The 15,958-nt window shown below is 39.9% G+C and overlaps 1 protein-coding gene across 13 annotated transcripts in view; it reads left to right on the forward strand.

Annotated features, from left to right (window-relative positions):
- Positions 1-15,958, forward strand: part of Cd47 (CD47 antigen (Rh-related antigen, integrin-associated signal transducer)) — a 61,176-nt gene that overhangs the window by 7,022 nt on the left and 38,196 nt on the right. For 8 of the 13 annotated variants that reach the window (XR_003951763.1, XR_003951762.1, XR_384529.4 and 5 more), the window contains exons 2-3: positions 9,416-9,763; positions 10,669-10,731. Coding sequence is in view for 10 of the 13 variants with exons in the window: in XM_006521809.4 (XP_006521872.1) it covers positions 9,416-9,763; positions 10,669-10,731 (411 nt within the window). In the remaining 3 variants the exon portion in view is untranslated. The remainder of the gene's footprint in view (positions 1-9,415; positions 9,764-10,668; positions 10,732-15,958) is intronic. The other 5 variants (XM_030248985.1, XM_030248984.1, XM_030248986.1 and 2 more) reach the window with 1 other exon arrangement.

Genomic DNA, 15,958 nt, shown 5'->3' on the forward strand with positions numbered 1-15,958 from the left:
AAGGCAGAAGTGCCCACCCCCTCCATTGATATATGTTCTGAATACAAAGTCATCAGAATTCGTGGCTTTACTTTCAGCAGCCTTCTTTCTGTGCTCTCATGTATGGGAAGTTTTACCTGTCTTCCAGGCTTTTGCTGTCATAGCTTTTTATATCAAACACAAAAGTCTACATTTTTATAGCTTGTGCCTCAGTCTAATGAAACCCGTACCCGATTATAAAGTTACTTTCACTTTGCATATGAGTGCAGTAACTCTTTGGAAAGAATAGGAATAAGGTTGTCGATTCAATTTTGCTAAACTCAGTATAGTGCAAAAATAGGAACCAGAGCACTCAGCAGAAGTTCTCACTTCCCCAGACCAGTGGTTCCCAACCTTCCCAATGCTGCGGCCCTTTAATACAGTTCCTCGTGTTGTGGTGACCCCACAACCATAAAATTACTTTTGTTGCTACATACTAACTGTAATTATGCTGCTGTTATGAGTCATAATGTAAATATCTGATATGCAGAATATTTGATATGTGAGTCTGGGAACGGATCCTTCAAAAAGGACCATTCAATCCTGCTCCCCCCCCCCCAAAAGGGGTTGCCACCCACAGGTTGAGAACCATAGCTCTAGAAAAGACTACAGACGTGGAGTTTCCCTCTTGGTGGCTGGTTGCATGGAATTGAAACAGAAATGAAAGGCTCCGCCCTTGTCTGAATATTTCATTCCACACCCATGAAGCATTGCACAACAAGAGCTGGAATTTCTTCAAGCTTCCATCTTTAAGGTTTAGGTCAAGAGAGTCCAAGTGGAAGAAAGAAAAATTACTCTTCTTTTTCAGCAAGTGTGAGCTCAAGTTACAGCCTGGACTGGAGCACTCTACAATACTCTTAAAGGCATAGAGACACATTTCAAACTTGTGTGTCTCTTAGTAACTTACTGTGTGGTTTATTGAAGGAAAACATGTTTATCTTTCAGTGGCACTTGGTATACTTCAGTTCATGATAAGGTCATGCTTCAGGATATAACTGACTTTAGAACATCTCTAACCTCTGTAATTCTAGGTTGACTAGTTTTGTTCTTATAAGGACTCTTTAGAGCCAGCAAATGTAGCAGAATGGCTTTGAATCACACTGAATTAAGCTGTGGACTCCCCACTGGGCCCCTGACCTTTAGTTGACCATCTCCCAAGGGAAGCTTGGACCTTCCATCTTCAGACATAACTTACTTTTAGTCCCAAACCCAAGTTCTTTATGCCAGAAGCCATTCTAAGGGATTCTAGCTGTAGGGCACCTCTCTGCCAGCAGGTGTCTGCCTCAGTCACTCCAACAGCTCTTGAGGTTCCTCAAGCCATGCATGGAACATCACCCCAAGCTGATAATGGTGAGGAAGCGTTTGACTTCTCAGCTGCCCTCCCAACACTTCCAGGTTTATAGTCAGCACTTCTCACTCTCCTCCTTCAGCCTGCTCCAGAAGAACGCCATTCACTTGTCCAAGGGAATGACAGCCAGTCTACCCCTCATATCTATCACCCCGGAAACCTGCTCCCAGACTCAGCCTTGTCATGGAGATCTTGCCCTGGCCATTGACTCCTTCCCCAGAGCTTACCACTCTTACCAAGTTTTACCTCATAATTGAAAAGAAGCCCCAGAAGATCCAAACAATTCTTGCCCTTGTCCTCGCCTCCATACCCACTTGTTGAACATTTTTCTCTGCTCTCAGACTCTGTGAGGTCTTTTTAAAGCATCACTACTGCAGCCTTCTGTCACCTCCCTCCTGAGTGCAAGTTCCACGTGGTCCCACCTGGCTGATGACATCGTTATGTAGAGAGAAGCTGCTTTTCAGTCCACGGTTGGATTTTTACTGTTTGACATAAGCTTTGGAATCGCTATTGTCCACGTGAACCCTAACCCTGCCTTGGAGTCGGCCATATCACCTTGGCGGTTTGTTTTGTTTGCTTCGCTTGCTTCTCTCACTTCGTTTTCTTCCTCAACTTACTCTTTGAGAATTATTTCCATGAATATTGACGCTCCCAAGCTTTTGTTCTCTGCTGTTTGCTGTACAAGGACCCTGCGGTCAATCTTCTTTATACTGACAGTTTCAACTACCAGCGATGTTCCTGCTGATTCCTGAGTCTTTATAGCTCTGACCTTTCCTCTGAGATCCAAAGTCATATATCTGGGGATCTACTGGACATGGCCACTTCATTGTACTACTGGCGTTTTTAATGATCAGGCTGAAACATTGAAAGGATAACTTCCCTGAATCTTCAGCCTCCTTTCCATATAATTAATCTACAACCAGCTAGTTTCACAGACTATTTTAGTTTCCAATTTTCGTTTTTCCTTTTTTATCTCCCTCACCTCCCACATGTGACTTCTGTTGATTTTGCTGCTTTGATTTTTAATGCCATTTTTAGGTCTTCTTCCTCCTTGTCGTTTACCTGGACTGTTTCAGGTTCTTAATGGGTCTTTCTTCTCCACTCTTGCCCTCAAGTCCCCTTTTGTGCTGCTGTGAAATGCTGTCTTTCTTAGAGTAAACCTGAGTTGAACCTTCTATTGTCAAGTCTAAACTGCTCAGCGTGACATTCAAGGAACACTTTGCAGATTGTCTCAGCCATCTTTCCAATCTCCTTTCCTAGAGCTTACCTGAGGAGATTTCTGCTTTCGGTTATTTTTTCCCTTCTCTACATATTGTGTAGGTAGTTTAAGTAATGTGTGTGTTCTTTCCAACACGATGTCTCCTTCTAAGGCCATTCCTAAGCACATTTATGTAGCTTTCTTTTCTTTTCTTTTTCTTTTTTGAGGAATTTTTCTATCCATGTATGCAGTTGACTTGAGATTTTTCTGTTATAATATGCAGCTTTGCAAGTCCAAAGCAGAGTGATAAAAGTATTGGGGACTCACCTGATATATGAAGAGTGATTCCTCTGCCTAATGACTTGTAAACCTCTCTCTCTCTCTCTCTCTCTCTCTCTCTCTCTCTCTCTCTCGTGGTTTTTTTTTTTTTGGATTTTTTTAAAAAAAAATGTTTGCTTTAACGTTTACACTCACAAGAAATGTATAGAATCCTTTCTGAATGCTTGCACAAACTCTTAGGATACTAGTGAAGTCATCTTCCTACCTTTCTAAGAGTAACCAGAAAGAGACTTAATGCAGTGTGAGAATTTACATAGTGAGCAAGGACAGTAGAGTAAGAAAGGACAATAGAGAGATGGTTGATAATGGGTAATGGAATGGAATTAGCATCTCAATGATGCTCAGACCAGAGAACAGCACACTAGACCTGCATCTTTAGTAAGTAGTGGTTAAGTGTGTGAAAGGTGGTACAGTGAGAGCTTCATGTTCACATTCTCATTAAATCTTCACAAAATCTCCTGTATGCATTGTAGATGAGGACACTCAAGTACAGAGGTTAAGCAACTTGCCTAAGGTTCTACAACTATGATGTGGGGTCTGGCTCTAAGGTGTGTGTACTCTTAACCACAGCACGTTCTCTATGGCCAGAGAAGGAGGTGGCCCTCCCTATGCTGGGGATCAGTTAGTGCTAAGCCATGTTTATAGGAGCACATCTGCCTATCCATGGGGGGTGGGGTGGGGGTTGCAGGAAGGTCATTGGGATGGGAGACTGGTTTGGAAATGAGAATACAAGATATAAGGCAGGGAAGGATCTCAGAGGACCTTGTTTGTTTCCTGTGCTAATGTCCTGAGAAATTGGCTTTTTGAGAATGGGGGTGATGGGGTTCCACTGGTCAGTGGAGGACACATTTGCATTTAGAACAGTTATTTTGCGGACTATGGAAAAGGCACTGTTGGCATGGAACAGTGTGGAAGACTGAGGCAGGGAGCCAGCCAGTTTGGAAATCTTGACAATGGTTCAAGGGATAAGGGTGAGGATATAATTCATTCATTCAACAGGCTTTGGATTTAGAAACTGCTGGTTAGCTTAGCCTAACAAGAATTTCTGTGGCTAGAGAAAGAGAAAGGAATCTAGAATAATATATGGGTCCAAGTCTGATTACTGGTAGATAATTGTAAATATTTTTGGGAAGGTGAAGATTGAGACACGTAGTGTTATATAGTTTGGGGAACTTCGTTAATTTTTTAGTAACTCTCCCTGAAATGCATAACAGACAATTGATTAAAGTCCCCAGTTTAGAGGAAAGGTGGGGTCTAGTTCAGCAAGAAAATGTTCTGATTGTTAAAAGTATGGGAATGAGGAGGGATGGATGGTAAGAGGTTGTTGACCATGAAACCTTTGTCTTAGTGATTGATTTTTTTTCCTGTACAGAGACACGATGACTGTTTATTTGGGAGCTTGCTTAACAGTTAAAGAGGGGGACTCCATCATCATGGTGGAGAGCATAATAGCAGAATTCAGGCAGGGTACTGGGACAGAAGCTGATAACTTACATGTTGGCACCAGGAGGAAGAGAGAGCGTCAACTGGGATGGTTTAGGTTTTTGAAACCTCAGAGCCCATCCTAGTGACATACCTCCAATAAGGCAACCCCTTCTAATCCTTCCCAAACAGTTCTATCAACTAGGGACCAAGCGTTCAAACACAGGAGATTATGAAGCCATTCTCATTAAAACTCATCACAACTTAGGAACACTGATATGTAGTATGAACCAAGGACTAGGTTTAAAAAGTTAGGACAAGGTGGAGAAAACAGGTATACTAGAGGTAGAAGAACAAAGTTAACAAAAAAAAAAAAAAAAAAAAAAGGAGGAGCGGCTCCCTGGCTCAAGAACTGTAGAGAAATCAAGACAAAATGAAGCATGTGAATTGGGTTATTCATAAGAGGTAGTGATTTGGATAAGAGCTGGAGCAATGGTGTAGTAATAGTGAGCAGAGTGGAGTCCTGTTGACATAGTCTGGGAGTGCACAGAGGTCAAGAAATGCACATAGACCATTAGGATGCTGGGTAAGAGAAATGCACATAGACCATTGATTGTCTTAGGATGCTGGGTAAGAGACATGAGTATGCAGGCTTTTTAAAGTTTGGTGGATATACAGTTATTAAAAGATGATTTAAAACACACCATAAATGGACTAAGGGGATGTAGAGGCTGGCAGGCCATGAGTCCTCTAGATGATGCACAAGAGTCAGCAATGGAAGCAAGCTCAGCGTAAAGAACTCATTTCTGGAAGGGAGAGTAAAAACCCATGGATAGTTGAGGCTGTGGGTAAGATTGTGTGGGAAGTGTTTTAAGCCTCAGGCTTCCTGGGAGGACTCAATGTGAGTAGGGAGAGAGGGCACAAGCTGGGAAGCAGAAGGGGAATTGTCTCAGAGCCATTAAAAGGGGAGAAATTTTACATGGGATGTGTGAAAACATTAGGGGCCCAGATGAGCAGTGATGACCTGACAACCTCCTGTTCTTCAGGAGCAATGCAAATTTCCTCAGGAACCTGCTAGACAGGTTGATTTTCTGCCCTCCATAGCACTGCTGGTGCTGAAAGAGCTACACGTGTGGCCTTGTGTTGTATAACCTGCTTACGATCCCCCAGGACAATTCTAAGCGACTAAAGATAACTCCCACTCTTTTATTTTTATTTTTCATTATCATACCCATCCCTCTATCCTGTCAGTGTCTCATCTGGGTTATTCTTAACTGCTGATTGCGTGTCTACTTTTCTGAGCTGAACACAGGAGCTGTGACATATGGGTCAGGCCTCTCTGCCACCGAACAGCTCTGCTCAGGACTGACTTGAGGAGGTCTGCGTTGTTGCTGTTATGTTCATGGAAGCTGTGAGATCTAACATTTTTGGCAGTTGATATAGGTGAATCTTCCCCAGTTTGTTTGGTAATTTGACGGTAACTCTGTCATCATCCTTTTAGGTTAAGTTTCCATACTCTGGAGTAAGACTGCTATAGCATGTCTTACCTGGATGAATTTTCTTATGTTCATTATTTACCGTCATTTACTCTCAGTGTTAGCCAAAATTTCCTCAAAAGATAAAAGGCCCGTATCAGACGATGTTAGTGTTTCTAATAACATGTTTAGGGATATTTGGAGCTACTGTTACTAACTCATTATTAAGAAGGTTGTCTTGGTTTAGCCAGGTCAAATTTACTTTTTATTTTACTGACAGCATTTATTCTGCTTAAATTACTTCAGCTATGAAATGTTTTCACTGCAAGAAGTAACACCGTGTAATTAATAGCTTGTGGAGTCCCCAAAAGAGGTATATTCCAAACAAGTTAGAAAATTGTGGAGTGTTTGCCAGCCACCTCATTCTTACCTGGGGTCTTCTGGGGGAAAACCCTCATAGAATGGCAGATCCCTTCCCTGGAATCTTCAGGAAAAGCATAATTTTCAACTGACTCATACGAATATAATTTTTAAATCTTGAAATGACTCATGCTGCTATAAAATGGACCTAACATCAACATTTTAATTTTACTCCTTAAGGAACAAACCAGCAAGTAGACAAAACCACTTTCGAAGGCAAATTGGTAGAGCAGACACATCATAGACAAGCAAGAATACTTAAAGGATTTATTAAGGGATGCAAAACTGGTCAGGATCTTCAGGGTTTTCTTTTGTTTTTGTTTTTGTTTTTTTAAACTAATATTGTTGGAACCGTCTTCTGTGAGGAACAAATCAGTTACAATGAATAATTTCTATGCCTATAGAAGAATCTTGTGAATGGCACCCCACCCCCCCATTCCAACAACTTACACAATTGTAGATGGTTGAAGTCCATGGAAACAGAAGCTGTCTAGAATCTTACAATTGCAGATCTGCTAGGTAGTGCCCAAGAAGCAACATGAAACTCTGGGAACTGTCTGTTTCAGAATCTTTACAGGTATTTTCTGGTACTTCCCTTCCTTTGTGATGTCACTTCTCCCCCCTCTTCCTTTACGATGTGACTCCTTGTCCTCAGTGTCTATCTCCAGGGAAATAACACAAAACTCCATGGGTATAGAGATTGTAATTGGACTTGAAGCCCGAGGGTTCCTAATATTTGGGTGGCTAAAAATCTAGAGAACTGGGAAAGGTGAACCATGAAGGCCCCCAAGGCTGCTTCAGATGGTGCATTCCCGGGAGAGTCCAGAGGACTCAGCTCATCCTAGTAGGTGCCGGATGCCCGGTTCTAGGCTGTTGCCCTGTGTTTGTGCAGCATGGCATTGCTTAGGGAGCTTTTCTTTGTTGTTTTCTCCTGGGTTTCTCCCTAGTGTTCTAGGAAGTCACCTACTGTTTGCTCTGACCCTTCTTATTAAACTATGCTATAGAAAAATGAATTGCTTAGCACTGCACACCAGTATGCCAGGCAGAGGACATGGGCTTGAGTGTCCTTGAACACAGTCCAGAGTGTATTCTGGTGAAGGTCTTTACTTAGACTCAACACGATGAGTATTTATTAATAATTACATTCTTTTTTCTTTTTTTAGTTTTCTTTATTAAACTAATAAAATTTATCTTAAAATAAACAACTCAGTATTGCCTTTTTTTAAGTCATCAAAATAATTAATAATAGTTAAATGCCTCTTAAATATACATAATATCTTCTGAAACTACAAGTAATATGCATTCAACAAGTTTTTAAAGACTATTTGGAGCATTAAACATGATAGAAGTAGGAAAAAAAAAATCTCTTGTGATGTCCTCTATGAGAGGAAATTGTGAAATGTTCCTGATTAGATAGAAACTGATCCATCTCCAAGAAAGAATATGCAGCGTAACTGTGGCTTCATAGAATGAACTGGGTAGTGTTCCTTCTATTTCTATTTTGTGGAATAGTTTGAAGAGTATTGGCATTAGGTCTTCTTTGAAGGTCTGATAGAATTCTACACTAAACTCAGCTGGCCTGGGGCTTTTATTGGTTGAGAGACTTTTAATGACTGACTGCTTTTATTTCTTTAGGGGTTATGGGACTGTTTAGATGGTTTATCTGATCCTGATTTAACTTTGGTATTTGGTATCTGTCTAGAAAATTGTTCATTTTCATCAAGATTTTCCAGTTTTGTTGAGTACAGTGCTAAGAGGAAAACTCATAGCTCTGAGTGCCTCCAAATAGAAACTAGCAGCTTAATAGCACACCTGAAAGCTCTAGAACAAAAAGAAGCAAATACACCCAACAGGAGTAGACAGCAGGAAATAATCAAACTCATAGCTGAGGTCAACCAAGTAGAAACAAAAAGAACTATACAAAGAATCAACCAAACCAGGAGCTGGTTCTTTGAGAAAATAAACAAGATAGATAAACCCTTAGCCAGAGAGCACAGAGACAGTATCCTATTTAACAAAGTCAGAAATGAAAAGGGAGACATAACAACAGAAACTGAGGAAATCCAAAAAAAAAAAAAAAAAACCATCAGATCCTAGTACAAACGCTTATATTAATAATTACATTCTTAGAGTAACATTTTTATGCCCTTAATTTTATGTCTGGTTTACATAGAAGGAGGAACTATTAATGATTAATGGAGTTAATGTTTTATATTCGTTGGTACTTTGGGTTTTGAAGGCAAAGTCAACAAGCTACTCAGATAAGAGCTTTGGATACATGGCCATGTTAGAAAATAGAGTGGTAGTTCCTCCACATCTTTGCCATTTGAGTCAAATGGTAAGCAGGGCACTCAAGGGTGGTCTATGCCAGTGAGAAGAGCCAATGAGTATTCTCTACTCATCAGCAGCATCTGCTCTTGCTTTCAAATTTTTCCTTGGCTTTTAGGGTAGTTTATGGTTTATTGGAGGAAGAAATACCTGTAATCTACATTTCACAATTGTTCTGTAGAGTCAGTGAAATGTCGGGGTAGGAAAAATGCCATTCAATTGTGTGGAATCCTTTGTGTGGACTTGCATACAAAGCGCCTATCGCTCTCTCTTTTGAAGTGGGAAATAGCCACAGAGAACATTTTTTCCCTCATTAGTATTCCAAGACTTCCCATCCTCTTGGAAAGATAAGATTTGATTCATTCCAGTTGCTTTGTATATTAAAGTATAATAGAACTGGCCACTTCTTTTGGGTTATGCAGCCTGAGTGAAGAGATAAATTTCATATCACTTTAGCACATTCCATCTAGAAGACGTGTATGGAAGTTGAGCCTGAATAGAATATTTGGTTTTCTATTCAGGATGTTCCCATAGTAAGGAGAGTATTTTTCTACATATATCAGTAAGCAGACATGATTACTTCAGAGCTTTCAAAGCTAGATACTGTACCTTGCATATTCCAACACAATTGGTAAATTTATCCCCAAGATGCATGGTATGCATACTTTGTATTATTAAAACCAAAAAAGAAAAGTTACAGTCTACTGGCTGGTGTGCAAATAATTTGTTGCTATTTTTCACCTTGTTCCTGTACTACAAGCATAAATGAACAGTTGCAGTAGTTTTCTTTACGTTAAGGGTTTGTAATACACCTAAGATAATCATATATGCAGATTGTAATGAAATATTTTTGTGTATGTATTCCAGGTTCAGCTCAACTACTGTTTAGTAACGTCAACTCCATAGAGTTCACTTCATGCAATGAAACTGTGGTCATCCCTTGCATCGTCCGTAATGTGGAGGCGCAAAGCACCGAAGAAATGTTTGTGAAGTGGAAGTTGAACAAATCGTATATTTTCATCTATGATGGAAATAAAAATAGCACTACTACAGATCAAAACTTTACCAGTGCAAAAATCTCAGTCTCAGACTTAATCAATGGCATTGCCTCTTTGAAAATGGATAAGCGCGATGCCATGGTGGGAAACTACACTTGCGAAGTGACAGAGTTATCCAGAGAAGGCAAAACAGTTATAGAGCTGAAAAACCGCACGGGTAAGTGACACAGTTTGCCTGTTTTGAAACGTGTGTTGAGATATGGTTGCCACTGTGGGAGTGCTGTAAGGTGGAACCTTGCAGAAGTCACTAGGAGGAATTAAGGCTCTTCTTGGGCAAGTGGGCTAGCCATCTGGATAGAAAGTGAGTCTGGCACTCGTGTTTCTTTCTCTTTTACACACACACAAACACATACACACACACACACACACACACACACACACACACACACACACACACACACTCACTCACTCACTCTTCATCTAGCACATCTACAGCATTGTGAGGTAGCACAATCCTCCTCAGAAGCTGAGCAGGTGTCAGCACCATGCAGTGGAACTTCTAGGCCCAAGAACCAGAAACCAAGTTAAGCTGCTTATCAGATACCTCCTCCTGGTCCTGTGTTACAGCAGGAGAAAACAGACTGAAAGCAAGCAAAAGTAAGACCGTAAAATTCCTAAAGGCCTCCTGCATCCTAGTGATGCTGACCCTCTTAGAAAGAGCACAGTAGTAGCCAGACTTGTCTCTCATCTATAGCTCTTTCCCTCAGGAGCAAGGCCCAGCCTCAGCTATATAACATATTTGAGGCTAGCCTGGGCAACAGGAAACCTCATGTTAAAAACAACCCTTCTGATGACGTAATGGGTGTTTCTGTTCGTTGTCATCAAATGTAATTTATCTGAGTATGGTGGCCCATGACTGATCTTAGCACCCCGGAGGCTGAGACAGGAGGATTGCTGCAAATTGGAGGCAACCCTGGACTCTGTAAGTGAGTTACAGAAGAACCTCAGGGCAAGACCTCACCTTACCAAGCCAAGAAACTTTTGCAAACAAAATGTACTTTTTATTATTCTATGAATTTGTAAAGTTCCTCCTGGTTATTTCGTCTTTTTGTGGTCTTATAGCCTTCAACACTGACCAAGGATCAGCCTGTTCTTACGAGGAGGAGAAAGGAGGTTGCAAATTAGGTAATCATGCTGATTCCTGGAGGCTTCTGTGGCCAGCTTGCTACACTGGCCAGCAACTGGGAAGCAGGGATTCAACTTAACCGAATTGAATTCAGTCTTGATGCTAGCGTCCAGACTTTTCATGAGTGGGTTGGTGAGTTGCGGACAGCAGTGTTGTTATCTGAAGTAAACAGTCTCCTTTCTTTTCTATTTTTTTTTCTGCTGTGCTGGCTGAATATTATTATTATTATTATTTTTAGAATCACATACAAGGAATCCTAACAGTTTTAAAGAGTGCATCTTAAGCTCTACTTACACCAAAAGGTGCATTGCAGACCTCAGGGGTGGTGACACTTTGAGAACCAGGTCTGGGTGGGATCAGGACTGCTGAATTAGGTCAGCTACTTCCCATCTGTTCTTGCTTTGAAAATGACAAAATGTCTCTTAGCAGATTTGTGTGTGTGTGTGTGTGTGTGTGTGTGTGTGTGTGCGTGTGTGTGTGTGTGTGTGTCCTGATTAAATATCCTGACCCAGGATTAGAAATCATGCAGTCTGAGTTACACATCCTATTCAGGACTCACTGTTCACCCTGTTCATCAAGAAGGACTCTGAGTCCAAGCTGCCTATCTCTAGAAAATGAGAATGAAAATCTCATTTTCTCAGGGTGTGGTGTCCACGTGCTGCTGAGAGGGGGAGGGATGGCTTAGGAGGCAAGAAGAATTTGGAAGGCCTCTCACAGAGGCTCATGTACACCTTACTTTATGACTGATGCTAATTTGGGTTAAAACTATTTATTTATTTATTTATTTATTTATTTATTTATTTATTTAAATGTCTGCCTTTCAGGATGATCTGGTCAGTCATGACTGTGTACAGGAAAAGATCATCCTCTACCTAGATGGAGATTTTCTGAGAGAGTGGATCGGTTCATGGGAGTGAAAGGGCCAGACCTTAGGGACAGTGGTTCCGGTCCCTGAGGGGAAAACTGATTTAAAAAAAACAAACAACAACCAACCAACAAAAAGCAAACCATTAGTTTGAGACTGAAAAAGACAGACATGGAACAGAGATGAGTGGGAAGGGAATCCCGGTGTCTGAGATGAAGACAGAGCTTATTGTGTATAACTGTCTTATCTTTGTTTACAGTATACACCCCAACCAAAAGCCAAGTTTTATTTTGTGCCATTAAGATGGGACAATGTTTTGTTGTATACCATGTAAAAATTCTACCAGAAGCTTAAAGTTTCTGACTTTTTATACACTTTTATTTATTTATTTATTTATTTATTTATTTATTTATTTATTTATAAGTATCTGTTGTTGCATGGGAAGAAGCAGAAATAGAGAAGTGCTCTGGACCCTTAATGTAGTCCCCCTGAGTGGTTGCATCTTAGGTAGCTGTGCCATGGTATCAGAACCTAAGGAGGTTCTCCGTTATGTCATCGCACTTGGCTAACCACCATCGTGATTGCAATATGGAGCAGACCCATCAGCCCAAACATCCCCATGCCAACCTCAGGCACTCAGCACACCTTGAGTTACTCCTGCCTGGCAGACTCTAATGTGCCATCTCTATCTGTGACTCTGTCAACTCAGTAATAATCCATCAATGAATTATTGAGTTATAACGAATGTATATGAACTATAATGAATACATATGAATTACAGTCAACCAGTAACAAATGATCTTCCATGGCGTGCCCCACTCGGCATGATGCCCTTGAACTGCTGGGGGGGGGGTTGTGTTTGACTATGTTTATTTGTTTGCTTGTAACACAACGTTCATAACAACAACTAACCCCATGGGTTTTTAACTAAGGTGTATCCCATTGATTTCTTAGTAGCTTGTTTAATCACTCACCTCTGCAAGACATTAAGATCACTTTCAGTTTTGGGTTATCTACTAAGTATATGCTGATTTTTTCCCAAAGGAAATCACTTAACAGGATTCCAGAGTGGCTGTTCTTTTTTACAGTTATTGTCAGCAATATGAATGACCTAATTTCTCTGCATCTTTGTTGTGATAGGGTGCTGCTGTTTTATAACATTTTTTTCTCTCTTTAAAATTGTGTGTGTGTGTGGGGGGTGAATTTTAAAATTAGCATACAAGGCATTACAATACCGTGGCGTTTTCAAAGTGTATTTTAGTAGATTCTCTTGCCCCTCACCTCCCTGCCCCTGTTAGTTCTGGCGCCTTCCTTGGAGCCCCTTCCCCAGTCTCTTTGCTTCATTCCTGTACCCTGTGTCCTTTGCCCACTCCCTGTCTTTTCTAATCATCCATTTTCATTAGTTGTTGGTCTCCTTTATAGCATTATAGATTTTTATTCCCCCCCCTCACACCCCCAGGCTAGGATCTGCATGTGAAAGAGAACATGTATCTTTTGTCTTTCCGGAACCATTGATTTTCCTGCAAGCTTCATTGGCTTGTTTTCTTGCAGCTGAATACAACCCTGTGTGTATGCGTACCACTTTTCATTATCCAGCCATGATTTACTTAGGCTGGTTCCATGTCCTTGTTGATGTGTGGAGGGCAGTGGTAACATGGTTGTGCACCGCTCTTTGGTAGAATATACAATCGTTTGGGAGTGTGGCTAAGAGTTGTAGCACAGTTAGGCTATACAATAGGTTTCTTAGAAACTTCCATATTTATTTCCATACTGGCTGGACTGCCACCAGCAATAAATAAATAAAATGTTGCTTCTTTCCTCGCATGAGGATGAGCATCTATTGTCAGATTTCTTGATGATAGCCATTCTGACTAGGATGAGATGGTATCTCAAAGTGGCTTTACTTTGCAATTCCCTGATGACTAAGGATGCTGAACACTCTTAAAAATATGCCTTGGCCGTTTGTGTTTCTTCTTTTGAGAATTGTTCATGCTATAGCCTACAGTTGTTTTGTTTCCCTTTAGTTTTCACTCTCTATAAGTTCTGATCTTAGCCTATTTGAGTATTTCAGTTAAAGATACTGTAGCTGTCTATTGCCCGGGCTGATAGTTTCTTTGCTGTGCAGAAACTTTAATTTTATGTAGTTCCATCTGTTGATTCTTGGAGCTGGTTCTTGCACTATTACAGATCTATTCTGAAAGTTCTTACCTAAACACTACTCTTTAAATGTATACTGTATATTTTCCTCTAATAACTTCAATGTTTGGGGTTTTAAATTAAGGTTTTTGATCCATTTCTAACTGATTTTCATACAGGATAAACAGAATAGATCTGAAGATTCTACAGGAAGACATCCAATTTGGCCATCACCGTTCTTTTGAATACGCTGTCTTTTTTTTTCAACTGCATATTTTTTTATATCTTTATTGGTTTCTATGTTCTGTTCCATTGGTATCCTTGCCTAGCTTGGCATCTGCATTTATCACTGTAGTTCTGTAGTGTGATTTGAAGTCATAAACACAATGCCTTCAGCTATGCTTTCCTCCTTAGGATACCTTTGGCCACTTATGGTCTTCTGTAGTCCCATGTGGATTCTTGGATTGGTTTTCCATTTTTTCTAGTTCTTTTAATAATAGCATTGGGATTCTGATATGAATTACATTGAGTCTGGTAAATGACTTTTGGTAATATAGACATTTCCATGATATTAATTTCCTCACCCCAGGAGTATGGGATGGCCTCTCTATTGTCTAGTGTTTCCTTTGATGTCCTTTGTCGGTGTTTTGAAGTTCTCACTGTTGATGTTTTTCACTCCCTGGGTTAATTCTATTCCTGTGTTGGGAATGACAAATCATTTTTTGTTTTGTGAGTTCACTGTTAGTATTTGTGAAGGCTACTGATTTTTATATATTTATTTTGTACCTTACAACCTTACTAAAAGTGTTTGTTTATGTTAGAGTCTATAGAGTCTTTCAAATATATATTCATACCATATGCAAATAGAGATAGTTTGATCTCTTCCCTTCCTGTTTCTATTCCTTTCATGTCTTCCTCTTGTTTCATTGCTGAAACTTCAAGCACTCCATTGACTTAGAACAGTGAAGTGGGTACTGTCTCATTCCTGATTTTAGAGACAGAGCTCTCAGTTGTGCCCTGTTTACTACAACGTTGCCTCTAAGGTATTTTCCTTTATTATTTTGCTATATATTGGCAATGTGGCATATATATATATATATATATATATATATACACACACACACACACACACACATATAAAACTTCCAGGACTTTTATCATGAAGGCACTTTGAAGTTTGTCAGACGTCTTTTCTCCATTATTGATATGATGATATAATCCTTAAGTTACCTTATATGGTATACACTTAGTGATTTGTGTATGTTGAACCACACCCATGGATGAAACTCACTTGATCATGATATAGGATCTTTTAAATATGTTCTTGAATTTAAGAAATTTGAAGTTTTGTACCTATGTTCCTAAGGGAAATTGCTATGTAGTTTTCTTTTCTTTTTTATGTCTTTGACACTAGCATAATAATAGCTTTGTAGGATGAATTTGGTGGTGTTCTTTCCCTTTCTATTCTGTGGAACAAATTGAGGACTGTTGGAATTAGATCTTCCTTGAAATTGTGGTAAAATTCAGCCATAATTCCATGTTATCCTGGGCTTTTCTTTGTGTGGGGACTTTTGATTAAAGCTTCAATCTTGTGGCTTGTAATGGGTCAATTTAAATTATTCATATCTTCTGTCTTTAATTTTGATAAATGATCTGCATTTAGAAATGCTTTCACTTCTTAGGTTTTTGTAGCTTTTTGGAGTGTGTGATCTCAAAATATTCCTCATGGTACTCTGGGGCACCTCCTTCTTTGTTTTTCTCAGGTTAGCTAAGGGTTTATCAATCTCATTAGCCAAGGCTTTGATCTTCAGTACTGTTCTTTAGTCCCTATATCATTTCTTTCTCTCACAAACTTTATGGTTCCCTGCCATTGCTGGGATTGGAGCTGTCCCCTTGCTTTTCCAGAGCATTGAAGTATATTTATGTGAGTTGAAGTGTTGTTTATATGAGATGTCTCTTCCTTATTAATACAAGTGCTTATCATCATGTACAAGATAGTCTTAGGACTACCTTGGCTGAATCCCAGAGGTTGTTTCTCTCTGGTTTCAAAATACAATTGTCTCGTATCTCACTATTTTCATAGTTTCTCTTCCTGTTGATTATTACTACGTGTATTTCCTGGTGTTCTGATAAAGAACAAAGAATTATCTCAGCTTTTTTTGTTTGTTTGTTTGACTTGTGACCTATTACTATTTTGTAATCAGTTTGGAATAAGTGGAAGATTG

This window comes from Mus musculus, chromosome 16, assembly GCF_000001635.26.
Source record: "Mus musculus strain C57BL/6J chromosome 16, GRCm38.p6 C57BL/6J".
Taxonomy (NCBI): Eukaryota; Metazoa; Chordata; class Mammalia; order Rodentia; family Muridae; genus Mus; species Mus musculus.